This window comes from Molothrus ater, chromosome 5 (genome assembly GCF_012460135.2).
Source record: "Molothrus ater isolate BHLD 08-10-18 breed brown headed cowbird chromosome 5, BPBGC_Mater_1.1, whole genome shotgun sequence".
Taxonomy (NCBI): domain Eukaryota; kingdom Metazoa; phylum Chordata; class Aves; order Passeriformes; family Icteridae; genus Molothrus; species Molothrus ater.
This window is the reverse complement of record NC_050482.2, coordinates 37,579,392-37,601,312: the sequence shown is the minus strand read 5'-3', so window position 1 is coordinate 37,601,312 and position 21,921 is coordinate 37,579,392. Positions and strand designations below refer to the sequence as shown.

Sequence of the window (21,921 nt, the reverse complement as noted above, 5' to 3'; positions counted from 1 at the left end):
CCTAGGAAAAACTCTCAGTCATACTCATACCATGGACATTGCCTTCATAGCAAGGAAGTCTGATTTTACTAAAAGGCAGCTAATGGGAGGTGCAAGGCACTGAACTCTAGTAGAAGCATAATGAGGGTGCAGAGGGCTGGCTTCTTTCCAAAAAAACCCAAACCCAGGAACCAGCTTTCAAATCATCAGGACTCCCAAGCACAGCAATTCCTCTGGTGGAGAACTGCAAATCTTGGATGGAGATCTTCAGCACAGGTTGAAAGTCTTCCCTGGTCTTTTCCTGACAAGCCAAAGGGTGGTCAGCCCAGACACAGCCTCACCAGGAACACCACCACCAATTCTCAACGCCAATAGCAAAACAAGACTCAGCAGAAAACACTTTTTTCTTCCCTTTAGATGTGCTCCTAAGTCCTAGCCTTACACTTTAATACACACTGCTGGTTATAAATACCCTGATTAGATTTGAACTTGGATTGTTACCTTGTTTCTGCTCAAACTCTAACCTTTAGCGTGGATCAGAATAGCCAAGGTAGTCTGTGTTCTGCAAGTGCCACTCAGAAGCACACACCTTGGTGACACATCCTAGCCCTATGTAGATGCCTGGCTGACCCTTAGAACACCTCAAATGACATTATTATAATGTCATATATGTAAGGACATTAGGCCACATGAAACATTCCCTAAATGGAGCTCTCCCTTAAGAAAGCATGCTTGCCAGCATGCTTCACTCAAAAGATAGGAATATTTAATTTAGTGAATGCTAACTTTAATTGGTAGTGCAAAGGTGTAATTTACCACAGTGTAGTAACTCATAGGATTTCACATCTGTACAGATTTGGGTGCATGCCATCTGTAAGACACCTGTACATTTTTCCAGAAAGGCTTCTGAAACTGGACACAAACTACACTGTATGAAATCACACCCCAAGTCAATACAAACACTGCATCTAAGAGTCAATATTTATTTGATTAATAACTTACAAAATTTAACAGATTTAATTTATGTAAGGAGAGCTAGTTTATTAAACATTTTACAGATTTTTTTTGTTCACAATGTAATACACATCAAGATCTTGACAGTATTAAAATAATACTTGGCACAGTTATAAATAATATACAAAAAAATCCACAGCTTAAAATGTAGTGATGCTGTTTTACACATTAATTGAAAAAAAATCTGGTGGACATCAAAGAATACAAAAACCTGCAAAGAAACAGCACATGTTTAGGGCCAAGACAAAATTCCTATTTATTCTACCTATGTCAGATTAAGTTGGTCTGATCTGCTGTTGGTCTAAATCAGCTTAAGTTTCAGAAGCAATGCAGTTTTGGTTCAACAAGTGAATTTTAAGTTTGATAACTTGACAGAAAAAATGCTGCATAGTTGGCTCCCCCCTGCTTGCTTTACGATTTCACATCAACAATTCAGTGTTACTCAAGACAAGTTACATTTTGCACTGGAAACTTCATACATCCCAAATATCCATATATGCCTGTTAATTTTCACAACTACCTACTATCGCTCAGATTCTGCAGGTCTCAACCAATCTGTCACCAGAGAGCTACTGGCATGGAAATAGTGCAGAACTTCCTACGTGCTACCAAGGATCACCTCTTCTTTTGCAAACATTTTTGACATGGAGTGCATGATACAATTCATGGCATTTAATGCTACTGGGCAAATGTGACCAAAACTTCATCATGCACTGAACTGGGTGATATTTTAAAAAGTGTATTGAAGCTCCTCAAGTCAAGCAACCCCCAACTAAAATGTGAAAAAGAAATGAACAAATATGCAGAACATCATTGGTGATTAAAACAAACCATAGTGTAAAGCTTTCAGGCTTTTTTCTGATTAGAAAAAAAATATTAATAACTGAAGTCAATCGTTTTCACAGAAATAGAGCATGTTTTTGTTAGGATTACAAATTTTGTCTGACAACAGTAGCCAAAGCTTCTTCACCCCTATACCCAGACCTCTCCTGTTAAAAGTGTCCCAGACAACATTGATTTTTCCAGTATTTAACATTCAAGGACTCTGATGCTGCACTTCTGTAAATCCTGATATCTGGTACTTGCAAACTAAGTGTGTGTCTTGAGATCAATGAACAACTACAGAAAAAATGTTTACTTGCAAATACTGAACATCAACTATTTACAGTTTCACTGCTCCTCCTACTAAGGCAAGGGCCGGGAATACCACTAGATTGCTTTATTATCTGTAATCTGCGTATTACAGAAAACGCTAATTTTGCCAAGCATCAAACATGCAGTGAATTTGCAGGGCATAATGCCTATTAACAGCAATATTTAACATCACTAAAAGCTCATTAGATATCTTCCTATACTTTTTTGGTTGAATAAAATGAAAATGAGCAGCTTTAAATACACTAAACACACACTCACAGAGAGAAAACTATTTGATAAATTATTTATATACAGATACACATTCTTTACACTGGTCTCAGACATCTGCTTTCAGGACCCTCCCCAAACTCCCCTCACAGGTTCCTTGAACCACTGGGTTGCTACAGCACTTAGAAGAGAACTAAACTGATTCTCAGTCTCTCTGTAAACAATAGTTAAGGAAGCAGTGAACAATTCACTATGAGTATATGAAAACACCATAACAAAAATCAGTGCATCACATTCAGGAAAAGCCCCTTTGGAATGCAATCTCAGATCATTCCTTACCTTCCAAACACATCTGTAGCATGAGAACTTAAAAACAGAAATTAAGGGTGATTTCCACGTGCCAACGCACCATCTTCCTCAGAACACTGCTCTGCATTTTCTGCGCGCACGTGCCATTATGGGGATTCTTAATTTTTTGTTTTTGTTAAAGTTTGGGTTCCATTATTTCACAACCAAATGAAATAAGCATTTCAGGCAACTTTGGGTTCTTCTTCTCCAATTGCATTCAATTTTAAACTATCTTGTCTTTTAATAACTGAGACTTTTGCTTTTACATCTGTGGTATCCCCCATGTAATTTCTCTTCCAATGTGTCTCCAAATACACTACACTGTACTGTATGAGGACCAAACCTACTACTAAAACATTGCTAGTTTGTAAGTTGCTTATACAATTACTTCAAAGATAATTATTTTTTCCCCACTTTTTTCCCTGAACATTATATACTGTAAACTAATTTTACAGGTGTATCATGCATTTAGGCAGGGCTTTAACTTTGACAGAAAAGCTTTCCTTATTGGCGCAGCTGTTTATTTCAGACTACATTATTTCAGAACAGGGCTGTTACAAGTATTTAGTTGTACCACTAACTGGTGGCAAAAACAATCACCAAAAAACGTGGGCAACATATTTTTACTCAACATTACCTGACGCGCCCTACTGCTATAACTTAACATGTTACAGGGGATCCCCACCACAGGATGTTTATAACAGTACTGAAAAGCACATTTTTCAATGTACATCTTACTACAGAAAATCTGTATTAATAAAATCACATTACAGGAACTACAACATAGCGATCAGTGAACTCTGTATCATGAAATTTAGTTTTATATTCTAGATTCTTGTTTCAGTGGAATAATTGATATTGGGATACAAATTTTTCTGCTCAGCACAATATAACTACTTATGTCAATACTTCAATAATCTCATGCTCCATTGTGAAAGACATTAAATAAAAAACCCTGATAACAAATACTGTGAATATGTTGTCATGAATAATTCTCATGTTAAGAACTGTTAAAATCCCTTTTTGATCTTCCTCCTCTTCCTTATCAGGTTTGGCAGTTTATTCTGTCCATTTTTTCTTTTGTTAATAAAATTCTGATGAAGAGAAGGTACCTTTATGATTCATCATCAGCCCTACACATAGCATGCTACTCTTCAAGGGATGCGGAGTCGAGAGAGAGAGAGAGGGAAAATTTTCCAGGCACCACTCAGGATGATATGCTCACAGGATGAAGGTGGTGCTACACTAGCTGGTAGCCTGATCCTGAAGTTTGGTCATATTCTATTGTATACTGCCTTGTCCAGTCCACAATAACAGGCCGAAAAAGACCACAGCATCTGAATTCAAAGAAGTCTATAATGTTCCTTATACATCCATGGCTAAAAACAAAAGAAAAACACACATTAACAAGCAATATCATAGCTCATCTTACAAAGTACACAATCTTTTGCCTACCTACAAATTTGATTCTCCACCCTTAAAGTTTCTAACTTTAGAAAACGAGCTCTGTTCAGAATTTTTCTCATATTTGATAAGCAAGTTGATGAGTAAGTTCTGAAATAAGAAGTGGTCACCAGACTGGTAAATGTTTGATCCTTGGGCATAATCAAGACACCAACTTTCTTCCACTATCTACCAAAACATGTTTTTAGCAGTCCATCACCATGTAGCACAACCTGGTAGTTCAGATCCTGTTTTAAGAGGACAGTTGCATTGTACAGATGGATGCAAGACAAAATGGCATGAAATGAATGTCTTCCTAGAATAATTTCCATATTTATTGGTATCTGTTTCTGCATACATACTGGTTCACCAGCTGCAGGTCTAGAATCAACCAGGTCCCTTGACAACACAAAATTAAGAAAACATGATCTGAATTAAATGAACCATTCAAGCACTTTCTGTGGCTGAATCAATTAACTGTCAAATATTTAAGAAAGCTACATAAAAACTCCCAACATGCTGGGGATTTTTAAATTAATTAGACATGGGCTGAATAGATCACAGTTTTCTGGAAGAGAAGCTCATGTAATGATATATGAGAGAGCAGGTCTAAGCGAAAAGGAGATGAAACTATTTGATGTCAATGCTTCATGTGACAGGTGATGCCAAGTCAGTTATTTCAGACATCTGGTGTTATTTTCAGGTGTAATTTTTATAACAGCAGCTATTTCAGTTAAAATGGTTTGTGAATGTGACAGCAATTTTGGATCAAACCAGCACTTTTTTCTTATCCTGTGCACCATCCTGTGTTTTCCAGGCAAATTATTTGGTTTTGTTACAACTCTAATCTGTAGGAACACTGCAACTACAAGAGATGCTTGTCTGCTTCTCACAAGTTTTCTATGAAGAGATATTAAAAAAAGACCACACAAAATCCTAGCACAGAAATCCATCTGCTACAGATCAGAATCACAGAATGGGCAGGTTGCATGGGACGACAGAGGGTCCTTGGCTCAACCAGGGTCATCCTAGAGCTCATTGTACAGGATCGTGTGAATCCATGCTGACTGCTCCTGATCACAATTCCTATCTCCTTTACCCTCTGTGGCACCAGAAAGAGCAGCAGCTCCCACAGGAGGCACAGCATGTGCAGCAGGATGAGATGTGCTTTTTTCTTTTTCCAGCTCCTTTCGTAACATGCTCTCAACCCACCAATATACCAGCTTCATGCCTTTATTTATGTCTGCTTTGGCTCCACAAGCTGCTCCATGACACTGTATTCCATCTCAGTGCTATTTCATCCCCAAGCTCTCATCTTTCATTTTGCACCCTCATCACTACAGAAACCAGAATCCTAACCTACTCTTTAACATACTGATGCCCAAAAACTGTATGCATCAGCTTGCTCTCACCCATGCAACACCCACTTCAGTTCCTGGGACATCCTGCTCCCTCCCCACAAACAGCTTTGGCCATGCTCTTCCTGATGAATAGGAAGAAAGTGAAGTCTCTTTTCTCACAGTAGAGAGAAAGGGGAGCTACTGCACAAAGCAACTTCACCAGCACAGTAAGTATTACTCAGGAGAAAGTGCCCAGTGTGGAAATGAATGTCCAGGTCAACATAGACATGCTGCAGTAAGCAACTACCTCTGGTTTGAGCATCTGCTTTATAAAGATGATACTTATTTCCCCATCAACTCTACAGTGAAATACAACCACTGCTGGAAAGCATTCTTTTCTGTGTTTGTCCACCCTACACTACAAAACATTAATCACTTCCTTTAACTGGACAGAATGTGTAACTGAAAATAGCTGACAGGATTCAGCACTTCAAGTAGAGAAAATAGTCTGGAAGTGTTTAGGTGTGTTCTGCTTCAACAAGCAATGTGATTCAAATGTATGCAAGGCTACACAAATAAGAAAACTGTCTATGCTTCAAAACTTACTTGAATGGGCTTTCAATAGATGTGGTTGTAACTTTAAAGTGCTTATATCTTCTTGCATTCATCCTTTCATTTGTTGTGATACCCAAGCAAGATATCTTAAGACAGGAAGAATAAGTATTTTAGCTCACATAAAAACATGCAACCAAGTACTGCACAAGACAGACTGAAAAGGGACCAAATTTAAATTCATTTTTAAACAAACGAGTTTTTGACTGGGGAAATTATCAGGAGCAAACATAAACCATAAGACTTTGAAATTGATATATGTTGTAAGTGACAAATATTGTAAAAATGAAGGACAAAATTTAAACTTCCTGTAAGTTTTATCTAAGCTTTAGAGGATAATCTTTCCAGAAGATTTCCTGGAAATAGAAATAAAGTCTCATGGTTCATTAATGACAAGTCATACTTCAAGGCTTTCAGTATGACTTTTCTTTCCATAGAAAGGATTAAAAAAAAACAAATACTTGGGTTTGGTCAGACTAGAGTATAATAATATGGCCTCAACTCACACTGAAGCAGTGTAAGAAATTATTGGATCCTCTTTCATGTTACCACTCCCTTTCTGTTAATAACATACAGCATTATTATAAATTTGCCCCATGGCCTTTATCCTCTATTAGTCTTTGTTGCCTTTTTCTGGTCTGTTTTACCTTTTTGTCATTCTGAGAATGAAAGCAGGAGGTAGGTATTTTAACCTCTTGCATAAAAAAAAAAAAGGCCATGTGAATTAGAGCAAAATGATGCCTAATACTGAGAGACAGCAGATGCTTGCCTCCTCCAGCAAGGCTGAGAGATAAAACACTTGGTCTAGCACAATGAACATGAAAATTTAAATGACAGAACTATTTGATATTCTTATGTCACTCCCAAGACATGGCATTATGAGTGAAGTGCCCTTCCATACCTGGTACATCTGACACATGAGTAACACAGCCACCCACATGAAGTGAAACACACTGTTTAGAAACATCCAAAACATCCACGGAGAACAGGTAGCGATCTGTGTAACGTAGGTCCAAAATCCATCCTTTGTGTAACTTGTCTCACAGTGGAAACCCCAGTCTAGAGGGAAAAAAAAGTCAAAAAATATACGAAGATTTAAGGTATGTTTGTTTTCCAGCAACATATAATGCCCACATTAGAATGTGTTAAATTAAATAAGAAAATGACAAGTGCCAGAATTCTGAGCTTTACTTGCTCTCTCTTCCTTTCCCAGCTCCTTGAATACATGACACATACACATACTTGTCTGTGATGAAAAAAAAAAAAAGATCTAGAACAAGAAAAACATTTTCTAAATTAAAATACCCAATATAATAAAATATTAATGTGCAGTTCAATTCCAGGATAAAAATACCCAAAACCCTGATAAGGCAAAGACCTATAAAAATCCATATGAGGAGATAAAGTATTTAGAAGCAATATTTAGAAGCAAATTTAAAAAAAGCCAAAAATCACATTTACTCACAAGAGATACATCCATAGATCATCCAGCAGATCATAAAAAGCAGGAAGAACAGGTATCCCATAAAATAACGATGGTTCCCTGCTCCTAAAGTTGCACAACAGGGACCAAATTACTACACTTTCAGCAGCAGAAAGACAACATAACACCAGAAAGTTTAGTGGCTTGCTTAGAAGTACTGCTTATTATTGTATATAGAAACATTATGCTACAATATTAAGCCCCTATAACTTCAAGACAGTGAAATTAGCTGGTTTACTTATGATTTTTCTTTTATTTCTCAGACAACACAGCAACTTTTCTTTAATTTTCTGTCATGTTACAACTGCAATTCAGTAATTAATTTGTAACCTCTTTCATGAACGAATAAAATTATTGATAGAGCAAAAGTTGGTGACAGCTGTTGCAGAGCCCTTAACAGCCAGGAATTGAAAATTGATAAGCATTTTTTAAAAGCCACTGAAAAATCATCAAACTATGGAGTTCACTTTCTTAAAAGTAACAGAAATATGAACAAATATACAACCTTCCTTGATAATAAATTAACTCACATCTTATGTTTGGATGCCTGATGAAGCTAGCTAAAAATAAAATATCTGGTAAAACTTGTAAAACAAATACGTGTAACTGAACAAACAAGGCCTAAGAACCTAGCTGTAACAATGAATGGGATAAAAACAACTCTGCTTTTGACAGAATTCTAATGCAAGAAAACTCAGTTACTAAAAGACTGATCTATTTTTAACAGTAGTAGAGCTAAAAATATGCCTCTTATGAGAGTACATCATAATTCTGAAGTACTCAGGCTTCCTTCTGTTGGTAAAATATGTCCAGTGTTGCAACCTTCCAACAGCTCCAGGCTGTAAACTAAACCCACAGAGATAATGGGCTACAAAAGCTTTGGCTGTCATCATTTACCAGCACAGCATTTACTTCTTTATTATGTCAAATGTTTTCCCTCCTAAAACAAGAGCATCCTCTGGAGGCAGAAAATAATCAAGTGCTTTTAGCAAGTGAGCTGAAAGACTGCATAAATAAGAGATGAGGAAAAACATACATATAACACAAGCTAGACTAAACATAAGACACTTCCTTGAAAATGAAACAAGTTCCTGAAAACACGAAATTATGTTGTAATATTGCCTTCAATCACCTAAGGGCATATGAGAAAGTGGTGGGAACGTCCCTAAGGTATCATTTTCATTTGCATGCTAAATTTTAGAACTGTTAAGTTTCATAAAAGACATTCTGTAAAGAGCACAGAAGTTAAACAGTGGCCTAGAAGCCCATCTGAGAAACATCTGATGGGATGCTTCTTTCAGCAACATCTTTAGTGATACTAAACAAAATTCTGCCTAACAGGAAATCCATATGTGTAAGGAAAAAACATGTAGCATTTAAAACTATAAATGAAATAGTACAATCTTGATCACAGTTTAAAAAGAAAAAAAATGTGAAAAAATAAACTGGAGAAACTGTATTTTGAGTAAGATTAGGCAAAACACAGTACTGTGCTCTACAGCTGCCTCCTGGACTGGCAGGAATAGAGTCACCCTCTGCAGTTAAAATAAAATTTTAAAAACTGTAGAAAAACATAATGCTATTTTGATACTCCATTTAGAATATAAATATCATCACTTCCAGAGATTTGCTTGCTGTATTTTAACTAAAATTTTGAGGAAAACAATTTTCCCTAGTTGCCAATTCCTTTATTTTTCAAATAGTCTCCACTTTTTGTCAACCTCTTAAAAATGGTAAAAATATTCTAGGTCTCTTTATGTGCCAAGTTTTATCCCCAAAGGATTTATTTTAAAGTGTCTGTAAACACTCTTACAAGATTTCTCAGTCCTATCTTTAGCAACATTCTTATCCTTTTAACACATTCCACACACATCCAAATTCCACCTTTCCAGAAAGGCATGATTCATGTTTCCCTTTTTGGCAAACATACCACAAATGCTGTTTTAAGAATGGATGCTGTTTCACAATCCCATGCTTAGAGTGACCACGCACCAATCTGAGGCAGAGAAGCCATATAAGGTTGTTCAGACCACCACTCCCTCCAGGTCACTCCAGCTCCCATACTGTGATTTCTAATGCTTTTTCCCAGCATACTTTCAAGGGCCCTAAGTTTACTTTTACCTCCAGTTACCCCACACTGTACACCACCACTAAAAGACAGATTCTACTTTTCCATCACCACTGTGACTTAAAAACCATTTCCTCCACCTACCCTGATCCCATCACTCATACACTCTCAATAGACACAAACTAAGGGCTTTCCTCCCCCATTTGTTTTTTGGTTTTTTTCTAGTTACAGATTAAACTACTGGATCTTTCTGTCCCATTGACACATACTCCAAAGTACTCTTGTAGAACTTGAGCCCATGCTCCCCTGCCTGTCTGAATTAAAAATTTCTTAGTTTCTCATTTTAAAACATCTAAAATATAAACCAAAAATACCTCAGAAACATCTTTAGGAAACATAAAACAGAAGGGGGTGATATAAGTTGATTTCAACGAGACTTTACAGATGTTCTAATACAACTTAAATGCCAGGATTTTACTCTTGATTTTCAGACCAAGCTACTCTGATTATTCATTATTATATCTATTTGAAAGGACTACAATGAAGCTTTTATGAAACTGTCAACTGTCAGTGAACCCAGGTCTTAACTCCTCCCCAAGATTAAAGTTACCTCTGCTTGTGTCCTAAAAAATTAAACACGTGAAGCAAGCTGCACTCATTTCCTAGCTGAGAGGTCTTCAGTGCTCCCTGCATAATAATGGTTTTCAAATAAGTTTCTCAAAAAATATGACTAGAAATAGCAGCATTTAGAGACTTTATTTCTGTTCTATATCCATTCATTTCATAATCACTTGGGAGAACAAAAGACAACCTGGATGGTCAAAAAGAGGAGAATACCTCAACAGGAAGTCGTTCTGGATCTAACTTGTACAATCACACCAATCTTAAATACGCATATTCTACCAATAAGCTACTGAATATTGGTCAAAATGAAAAATTTCATCTTATGTAATGGATAATAATCAGTTGTGGAATTGGGACATACGTTTTCAGCAGTAAAGCTTTGAATCTTTTCATTACTAAACTTCATGTCAATTAAAATACATATGTAGCAAACTGAATTAGACACAGAATAATTTTGAGGACGGGGTATATAATAGACAACACAAATGAGAATAATGCAGAGAATCACACGTAGAAAAGGAATTAAGCTCAATATTGAAAAGCTTTTCTTAAAAGCCAAGTCACTTCCACTGTGAAATGAGAACAGGCAAGACCTTGCAGAGCATTTTAGCAAATTCCTCACCTACGCAGTTCCCCACCCACGGGCAGTGGTGATCAAACTTCGCTATACATCGATTGCAAACACCGCAGTGTTTGGACCTCACTGGCTTCCGTATCTGCAACGGATAACAAACATTTGTTTAGAAAAGCAAGTTACCCTGATGTATTTTAAATAGGAGAAACCACAAACCCTCAATTTAAATGTAAATTGATTGTGCTATTGTTAATTCCTCAGAGAACTTCAAACTTGAAGCTAATTCTAAAGGCAATCCTAGCTATTTAGCTTAATCTACACACTTTTTAACACAAACATCCTGAAAACTGCACTGAAATTATTTTCACTTTTTTTTCTTATACGAAGAACTGTTTTCCTCATACAAAGTTCTTTTATCATCTCCAGCTACTGAGCTTTGTATAGCAACCAGCTTCATTTCAGCTTTTAACAATGAAAATAAAGAATGAACTTGAGTTCCATGATTGTGTATCATTCATAACCAAGCTCTAACATAAACTTTTCAGGTTATTTTCTAAAGACAGAAATATGACTCAACAAGTAGAACTTGATGGAACTTAAAATGCTAAATTACTCCCAAATTTTTTTCTTGAAAGGTTATGTTTTGAAAGAAGTGGTCTGAAATATATATGTATATACACACACATCATTTTTAAGGTGCCACATCTGTATATAATTTTCCAGCTTCAAGTTTGGAGATACAAACAGCAGTCATGTTCCACATACATCAGAGCTTTGCAGTGCTAACACTGATATGCGTGAGCATTTTGTATCTGCTAGTTAACTTCCAAAGAAAAAGCACGTTATATTTGCTTTACAAAAATTAAGATTTCTTTCCCCTACTCCTGACTATTGCCAGATAGGGAAACACACTTGATTTTTGAAAAAAATGTTTTACTAGAAGCACAACATAACTTTACTGCAAGTTATAGAGGTAAGTGGAATGTCACATGGGATTTTTATAACTTGCTAGGTGTATAACCAACCAACCTGGTAGATATACTGGATACTTGAATTTTGACACTGGCAAGTTATTTCCAAAGAGATAATCTTTTTCCTCTCACTGCTGTATTTTTTTTGTGCACATATTATGTATTGAAAACACTGCTTAGATTAAAGAGTACATATAAATTCTCCCTTTGAAACTGCAATAAGGTCAAATATGTGTTCATTACAGGAACACTAATTTCAGTTTATCATTAAAGAAAAAAAAAAAACAGAGAAATTGATCTAAAAATATACTACCAAGCAGGTACTGCAGAATATACTGAGGTCCAGACTTCCTGTCTCTGCAAGTTCTACTATTGTCTGCAGGAAAAATAAAATTAGAATTTAGCATATAAACAAATGGTGACAAGCATTTTCAGACCTGTGGTGTGAACCATTTATTTCAGGTACTTTCTACACAAAGGAGCAAATTCATTTCAGATCAAACTGATTTTGAATCTACTTTATTAAACCAATATGCATATTTACTTCTAAATTAATTCTAGTTTATACTTATTCCTAGTCACCTACTGTGATTTCAGTGCTGCTGGTGTGACTTTTGATACCCTGGACAATTTCATTATGAGTCCCTCTGACTTCAGTGGGAGTATAACACTACACTACAGACTAACAAAAGGATGTAAAAACAAATGTGCATGGTCTCATGCACATTCAACCCAAAACTGGAGGTTTTTTTGAGTATTTGCTTGTCCACAAGCAAAATCCCAAACCCGAGGAGAACAGAACTGAACAAGAGCAGATAAAGAGCTTTTAAATACAAGTCTTGTGCAGACCCAGGATCACTTCAGTCAGATCCACATCATTGTGCTTTGTTAACCTTTGTGTACCTTCTATGCTTTTGAACTATAAGAATATCTTATTTATTCCTCCACTTGCTTTAAGAGTGATTTGGTTATTTTGTAACACAGAATGAAGGACATGACATATTAAAACAACAAACATCTGCAATTGTTGCTTACTATACATTTCTAAACATAATTAACATGTTCATCTGAAATGAAGTTTCTTACTTAGTTATTTCAAAGCTAAAGGCTAACTCAGCATTAAATACTTGAAGACAAATTATGAAAATGTTATGAAGTGCTACACTGCATGAAGGTAACACACATGTCCTACAGTGGTTCATACCCCTGGTAACAGAACATTTTACCATGTGGTTAGCTGCAATGTAAGAAATCCAAAACATTCACAGCCATATGCATCTGCCTCAAGAAGTTACATTTTGCAATTCCTATCCAGTTCAATGAGGCTTTTGGAACCACACTCGCCTACTTAATCAAGTAGATTAAATAAACTGGATATTTGTGCAATTTGCTGAATCCAATCCAAAGTGTCATAGTTGACTACTCTACTTAATCTAGTCCAGTTCAAGGAGTAGAATTGAGTTGGGAATTTACTTAAGCAACTGGCAATAACAGAAACGGAATTTTCAGAGTAAATCCAAATCTGCATTTTGACTAAGAACTCAGCTATAGCCTATTGCAGAACACAAAAATTATTTCATTGACACCATCCTTTTAATGGCTATTATATTTTCATTCCTACATAAGAACATAACTCCAAGTGGTCTGATTTTGATTCACACAGGTCTTTTCACAAATAACCATGAAGCAGAAGCTCAAAGTTCATTTTAGGTGGAATGTTGGCTTCTAGGAAACTTAAACAAAACAAAACAGTTTTGCTGCTTGTATAAATTTGGCATATTCAATGCCCATTTTGGCTGCTGAGAACAATGTACTTAATTTAAAATAACAATATGAGATGCTAATAATGATACAATGTCTTAGATATCATTAGATCACCCATGTTTTCTCTGACATTTATGCCAAAAAAAAAAGCCCACCCCAAACTGCCTGGGGTTATGGCTGTTGTAGCTTCAAAATGTTTGTCAGTCTAATACTTTTAGATACAAAGGTAAAGAAAATTAGAGGTACTTACAAGTCTGGAAAGTTTTCATAAAATTAACTAACACTTTTCCCATAATGGGCTATTTGTTTCAGTACAGCAAAAGTCTGAAACTTCACATTTCCTTTTTCACTTAACTGCTTTTCAAACTTTTAATATTGAAAATTCAAGTTACAATTTTATTTTGCTACTCAAAATGACTAATATGCAGTCTTGCACCAGTTAAGTCTTGAAATGCATTCCACATGTTAAAAAATAAATCTGGAAGACTTTTCAACATTTTAAATTTTTTTTATACAACTTACTGAATGTACTGACTAGTAAACTAAATACTCTGATCAGCTGGTGGAAGGCTGTTGAAGAACAAGTGCGTATCTCTTGGCTTTACCTTTTTCTTTTGTTCTTCCGTGGCTTTGATGATTCCCGGATCAGATTTCCAGGATTTTCCAAAATTGTAGAAAAGTGCAACACTATTAGCAAGGAACGGAAGATGTATAAAGAAAAAATTGAGATGTGTTTACAGTCAAGGAATCTCAAGTGTAAAACTGAACTTCCTCTTCAACATTCTCACTGATAATTCTGAAACAAAATTTAACTAAATTAAATTTTACTAATGCCCTTGAGTCATTGTCTTCAAAATTAACAAAATTCAGCACTGCTGTAAGAACTAGCTTGGTACTTCGCATTTGCCATTGCTCGACCTTCAAAACTTACTTTTCAGAATGGTCTGTTCCATAAGGTATTTCTAAAGCATTTATTATTCTAAAGGATGAATAACAATAGTTCAGTTTTTGTAACTGTTTTGCCTTTTAATTAAATTAAATCCCATGAAATTTATCTTGTCAATAACTATTTCCTGTTTTCAGAATAAACATTTTGGAGCTCTATTTATAAAACAGACATTCGACTGCCTCTGTCTTCACTGGCTTGACATTCCTATGATATCACAGGACAGCCTGTTTCTGGCCATAGAAGGAATTTTGCTGCAATGGCCACTGTTGCATAGCAATCATGTCCCAACACCACTTATCTCCAAGAAAGGTAGTGTCTGAAACCTGGTCCTGTAATAAGGCAATACACATATTTTGCATCACTGAAAGTTATTTTTAACCTCCTAATATGTCTAATACTTTAAAAACCACAGGATTTATTATTCTCTAGAAGTGTTTATAAAACCAGTTACCATAAAGACAGAAAATAGCCATTTGTTTTAAAATACATTTCCTGCATTCAATGTCTTGTCATGTAACATGCTAGTTGTACAGCACTTGACATTTCTTCAGAGAATGAAAACATTTTTAGCAGTGATGTTGAAAAACCAAATACTTCAGATGTTTCTCTTCCACAAAAGGAAAATTATTTATTTTCATAAACCTACAAAAGACCTGACAAAACTGAATGAAGACACCTGCTGTCACTGCCACTTACAACTGCCAGAAGATGCCCTACTTGACAAATCTGTGGTGGCAGAAGCCTCTACAGCATTATCCAAACAAAAAGGACACCTAGTACTCAGGCAGAAAACACTACACACCCAAATTACACTGTATTTTGAGGAACTTAGATACATTCAGATCTAAACAGCTTGCAATGCAAAAGAACCCAGAAATGCAAACAAATACAAGTAGGCCTCTTTTTGACTTCTGTAATGCTAAGGAAGTCTCATTGTTCATGTGAAATGTATCACAAATAATTTTTGTCTTCCTCCGGTTGGGGCAAGGAATTGGCTGTGAATTTCTAATAAAAAAAATTGGCAAGATAAATTAAAATTTTAATAAAGTATCTTATATAGTAGAATGTTAGTATCAGCTTACTAAAGGCAATTAATCTTTCCAGTAACAAGATGTTTCCTGCAAGTTTATAATGGGGGAAAAAACATCAGCTATACTATAACCTAAACATTCACAGTTCTATTTTATACATTAGAGATTAAAAGCTCTGACGTCAAAATTTACACAATCCAACTTCCTAATTTTTTCTAAAGCTACCTGCTGCCAAGAATAAGCTGGTGCAACTGAACTGCTTAGCTAGAGAGAGGTTACATTTTTTTAGAATACTAAAATAATTGGTGGGTTTTTTATAACAGTGAAAACTGATTTTCCATTAAATGTACCTTAATCAGACAACCATTACAAACAATGAAGGTACAACTGCAACCAATTTCATGACCCATTTCTAAATACCATACGTCATGTCTAGACTTTTAAAGAAGATGTGAGAAAAGACTAAGAGGGTTTTTATAATGATTTGCAATTGTTTTTCTGCTAACTTAAATTTGGATAACCTGTAACAAAGCAGCAGAGTCCATTGTCTCAATGGACTTCTCCCCCATTTTACTCCCTCAAATACATAAGAGACACTCCGCAGAACCTGTTTTCCCTGTCTTTTTATCAGGTGGTGTCAGATGAGAGCAATGCTGACAATGCAAATTGTGGCAGATAAGAGATTTCTCTGCTGCAGCTGGGAAACTACATGAGAATTTGTAAGTTTTCTCCAGGGTATTTCCAGCATGTGATGTAGGTAAACAACTTCAGGTGTTGGATTCATCTCACCCACTTTAAATCACTCACTATGCCTTCACAGACATCAGGAAGGAAAAAAGCCATGTCCCATCTATTTTCAGTATTAAGATATTTAAATTATATAAGAGAAGCAGAGCCTTACAAGTGGCTATTTTTTCCCACTGGCTATGAAGAGTGTTTACACTTCACTACAGATGCCCACACTAGAGGTATCTAAAATCATACTGAACTTCCTTCTGAAGTCTACTTTGAAAGAGATCTTAGCAACTTGCATCATAGACATCTCTCAAAACTCTTCACATGTAAGAAATTCTTGTAGGTTTGCAATAGCTTCAGAGTAGAGTAGGGAATTGGTTCTCTAGGGAGTGTCTCGTTTCATGTTAACATCCTCATTTATAGCTACACAAGGAAAAGGTACATTACTATATTATTAAAGGCTACAAAATGCATAATATACCAGGCATTCACAACTCCTGCCTTACCACCAATTTGCTCCTCTTTTATGCGGTTTCCCCAGTTTTCATTGAGAGACAAAGCAGAAACACCCACAAAACACTTCCTACTTTTAGTCCTGATCAATATTCTTTAATTATTAGAACAAGTACAAGATGCTGAAAATCATTACAGGAATTGGAATGAAAAGGATCATCTCATTAAAAAGAAAATTAAAACCAAACAAGCACCACACAACCCCTAAGTCAGGTAAACATGGGATAAGTTAATTTTTCATTGTGAACTGTAGTCTATTTAAAAGGCCCCAAATATATGCAGCTTCCTGCTATCAGGTATCATACAAGTCTGAGATCAAGCCAAAATGCACATTATAGACCCAGATATGCCCTTTCACTAACCAAAAATCCTCTTCTCCTGCACAGAAAAATCTGCAGCCAGTGTAAGGTGTCAGAGATCAAATATATGCTAATAAACCTGCCAATTCACAGAATCACAGCATCACAGAATGGAAGAGACCACAGTGGGTCATCTGGTCCAACCTTCCTGCTCAAGCAAGGTCACACCAGAGCACACAGCACAGGATTGTGTCCAGACTGTTCTGGAATACCGAGGAGAGACTCCAGAACCTCTCTGGGCAATCTGTTCCAGTGCATGCTCACCTTCATGGTAAAGAGGCTCCTTTTCATATTCAGGTGGAACTTCCTGTGCATCAATTTCTGCCCATTGCCTCTTGTCCTACTGCTTAGCACAATTAGGAAGAGCCTGGAAACATCCTCTGACACTCTCTCTTTAGATTCTTATAGACATTGATGACTAATGTCTCTCAGATATCTCTTTTTAGTCTCAACAGGCCCAACTCCCTCAGCCTTTCCTTACAAGAAAGGTGCTTCAAATCCCCAATTCATAACAGCTGTACATCTGGATGTAAGAGTCCAGGCAGGTAACAGCAGCTAGCTACATGAGAAGCCTCATTTCACTAGACATTTATTAGACAAAATCAGTTTGTAATTAACTGAAGCTCTGCAAAAGCCCTCTATCTCCATTTCTATCTGACATAAAAGAATCCCTTAGCTTACAAATTATTTCAGTTAGCCTATCTCCTCCACACTGGATTTTTTTTTCAAACTTTTTTCTTTAACTTTAGAAAAAGTATTTAGACATGGGAACAGAAGCTCTGGACAGCTGGGCCCAGAGTTTGGATCTTTTGGGTCTTTGGTTCCTGTAGAAAAACAGCTGCTGACTTCTTTTTTTCTGCATGAAGACTTTTTGCTCTTTTCCTGAAACTAATTTCGGTAATAAATTTTTTTTAACTGCTTAACTGTACCAATTATCTTGTTACAGTTTTTTAAATCCTATAAAATTGTATCAGCTTTGTGAAAGAATGAAAATCACAATGAATTCTCTTACACCCAGTTTTAAAATAATCACTAATTGAAAATGTGTGCAATGTTTGTTTCCTTTAACCTAGACCCCAGCAACTGGTGAAGTATATTTGAAATAAGATAATCAATACAGTATTAGTCAATGATAAATTATTTTAAAAAACACAAATTGCCCTATATAATCCCAAAATCTCAGCATTGCAGAAAGGCTGTGACAGCCATAAAAGCTTGCATACTCCCATTTCCACCAAATACAAACAGAAGAGAAAAAGTACTGTGAATAGTTTGGGTTACAGTGAACTCTGACATTTTAGAAAAACAGAGCAGTGTAAGAACCTTTTGACATAACGAGCAGTATTTGTTCAGCTGCAACTGGGAAGACTGCATGAACAACTGAGGTATAATCTTGGCAGGACATTTACAGGACACAAGAGAATGTTATACCTATAAATACTAATGAAAAAGAAAAAAATGTGAAATTCTAGTCTCACATTATTAAAAGTGTAATTTTCAGTAAGTTTTTTTCTTTTATAGATAAAACTAAATTAAAACATAGTGACTTAGTGTGTAGGATTTTTGAGGGCATTTTTGCTCCTACTCTGCAAACACTAGAAAACTAGAATACACTAATGGGGCAAGACATAAGTATCCTTTGTTACAAGCAAAATATAGTTACAAGGATGCAGCAAAACAGTGGCAGGGAGGCATAGGACCATAAACTCATATACAGACTCAAAAATACACAGATCATATTCCTCGCTCCCTGCAAGAATAGGATTTCTACTTTATCAAATACACCAGACTCAGAAGCTGCTAAGAAAAATCCAATAAAATTGAAACATTTACAAAACGCTCAGTACATTTTCAGTACTGTTTTTTTGAAAGACACATGATTAAACCTTGGAATTTAGAGATCTATTTTTCATGTGACCACACTGAAATTCAAGAAAATGCACTGCAAATCCTTGGTTTTATTTTTCTTTATGACACATTGCATCACCTGACCTTTTCTGTCCTATTAGGATTAAACACACAGGAGTTGATGATCTTTAAATACTTAAATATTAAAGTTGCACTTGCAGCAATTAAGATCTTTATGTTATTTATAATGTAAAGTTCCAGTAAGGCAAGTCCTGACAGTTGTTTAAGGTTATAAATTCTCTTCCTCAAGCAAAAGACAGTCAGAATTTGTGAAAACTACTAGGACAGGTTTTATCACTTGAACAGAACAAAGTGTAAAGTAGTACTCTAGTCTGCTGTAAGCAATCATATAAAGCTATAAAAATACAGGAATTCTTTATCCAACCACAATGCTATGCCTCCTGTTATAAAAATAGAGGAGGCATGCAATTTCTTTTTTGCAATAAAGCTACAGGGCTACTTTCCAGAAGAAGAATGAATCTGGAATCTTATTACAAAGACTTCCGATTAAAAATCACCAATTAAAGGAAGATGGCCTCAAGCACTTGGTCTCTAAAACTGCTTGTCAGAGAATTGTGTCAGCTCTAATGAAAGTAATTAGTAACTGAAGGTCTTAGACCATAACTTCTCTATACTGTTGCAAAGGTTCTGAGACACCAGCTTGGGACAGAAGTAGGACAGTATTTTATAGACATTCTGAAGTCAGGTTTTATTAGGGTAATTGCCTATAGCTCTAGTGAACAATTAAGATTATTCTATGCCAAAAAAAATATGACAAACTTCAAGCTATTTAATCAGAATGAATTACAGAAATAAAAATCTAAGCAAGTTAATAGATATATGAATGAAATATGAGCTTCAGGATAAAAATCCCACAATTACAACTTTAAGAACTATATTAAACATCAAATCTCTACTTTGTTTTCTTGGGTACTGAAATTACAGAACCCAAGAAAGTTGTTTAAAAGTTTGAATCTATTTCCTTGCCATGGAAAACTAACATTCCCCACTGAACTCTGACTCAATTTCTACCTCCATGAGTAAGGGAAATTCATATCTAGACAGACAATCAAAACACAAAAATACGGCAATATGCTGAATCTCTATAATCTAGTATTGTTAATACACATATTTTCAAAATAACTATAAATATAGTTATCAAATGCATCCAAAGTTTGCACAAAATGGAATTTCCAAAATGTTTAGGAAGCTGTAACTGTGAAACCAATTCCACTACAATTGATACAGACCATGAACCAGCCTACTGTTTTCAGAAGAGTGTCTAAAAAATGCAGTCAATTACATTGTTTCCCCTCACAGCCAGAGAATATTTTACAAAGTTGCTAACATTTCCTCCACATAGGAAGTTGGTAAAGGAAATTCTGCCGAGTACTGTCATTAAGTTTTGAGAAAAATCAAAAGCACAGCAATAGCATGCACATTTTTAAAGCAATAAAATAATTAACATTAATATAGAAAGCAATGTTTAGTGATTCCCTTTTTAAAACTATTATTAGTTTACTTAGTGTTATATATAGGATATAGCTATGTAATTCCTCATACTATGAACATGAAAAAAATACTACTGTACACAAAAAAGGATATCATTCCAAAACCAGAAGAACCACGTCACATACATCCAGAATTTTGTTGCCAAATATATTCCAAGAGGCAGTGCACTGTGCATGGAGTGATCAAAGAATGACCTGTAATGTAGGAACAATGTCACACGGTAAGTTTTGATTCATAAAACGTAAATCCTGACTACCGCTTCAGGGAAACACTTCCTATTAAAATATGTATTATATGGGATTTTGCAAAATATGCCATACATACATTTTCCTCACTTTTCTGTTCAAAGTTCACGAGAAATTCCTTTTTTCAACCTGCCAAGACAGGCAGAATGAGTAAATACTGATGCTAAAACTACACTGTGCAAGCAGTCAGGAACCTGTGAGATTCTTAGCAACACTGACAGTGTTGCAAACTGCATTAAGTTTTGAGATTCCAGTGTAAAGACATTTTGAAAACCCATACAACGAAAACTGCACATTAAAATTATGTCCTTAAGAAAACAAAGCTTTAGAGACTTCGGTGTTATCAGCCTATATACTTGAAATATTTCAGATAATTCAATATTTTGCTTCTGCTACAGTTGCCAATATAAAGTTGAAAAAAAATCCAGACTAATTAATTTCCCATATATCACTATATTTGCCAAGTTCTAAGATAAAATGCTGCTACATTAATTAAAAAAAAATTAAGCCATCAGAATGATTTTCACTTTCTTGCAATTTTGCATTTTAAAGACTCTTCTGAATAAAGTTGCATACAGTGAGACAAACTAGGTGAATAACTAGGCTACTCCATATTCAAGAAGAAATTGCTACAAAACCTATGGAAAACAACACTCTAAACAACTAACCTCCCTGAAATAAAATTTCTGCATCATCTGACTAAACATCCTGATATTGATCCATTTTGCTTTTTGTGCTGGTGATTCCCTCAGGGCTGCCACAGACAAATGTGTGCAGGGAGTAGTTTCCATTTCACTTCTTTACTCCCTTACAGTAACTCTCTTCTCTAATGGAAGTTCCCTAGGTCTTTGGAGAAAACCCTGTAAAGAACATGAGCTCATTCGATGAATAAGTGAATATACATTTGGACGCACAGTAGTTACTCTGCACTAATCTTTCTTTCAGTGACTTCTGGGCATTTTTGTGTGTGTGAACGTAGGGAGGAAAATACAGCTAAGCAGATTACCTAAAATTCTACAGGGAAAGAAAACACTATTACAATAACAGCACAAGTTTAATTTAAACCTGGGCTTTGTGTAAAACATTT

At 35.6% G+C, this 21,921-nt stretch overlaps 1 protein-coding gene across 1 annotated transcript in view; it reads right to left on the bottom strand.

The window, feature by feature from the left end:
• Positions 1 to 948: 948 nt before the first annotated feature.
• Positions 949 to 21,921, bottom strand: part of ZDHHC17 (zinc finger DHHC-type palmitoyltransferase 17) — a 66,442-nt gene continuing 45,469 nt past the window's right edge. Inside the window, exons 10-17 of the mRNA XM_036400735.2 lie at positions 20,683 to 20,783; positions 14,188 to 14,312; positions 12,132 to 12,194; positions 10,896 to 10,989; positions 7,564 to 7,647; positions 7,000 to 7,157; positions 6,093 to 6,187; positions 949 to 4,082 (exon numbers count right to left, since the gene is read on the bottom strand). Of these exons, the coding sequence (XP_036256628.1) occupies positions 3,944 to 4,082; positions 6,093 to 6,187; positions 7,000 to 7,157; positions 7,564 to 7,647; positions 10,896 to 10,989; positions 12,132 to 12,194; positions 14,188 to 14,312; positions 20,683 to 20,783 (859 nt within the window). The 3' untranslated portion in view covers positions 949 to 3,943. The remainder of the gene's footprint in view (positions 4,083 to 6,092; positions 6,188 to 6,999; positions 7,158 to 7,563; positions 7,648 to 10,895; positions 10,990 to 12,131; positions 12,195 to 14,187; positions 14,313 to 20,682; positions 20,784 to 21,921) is intronic.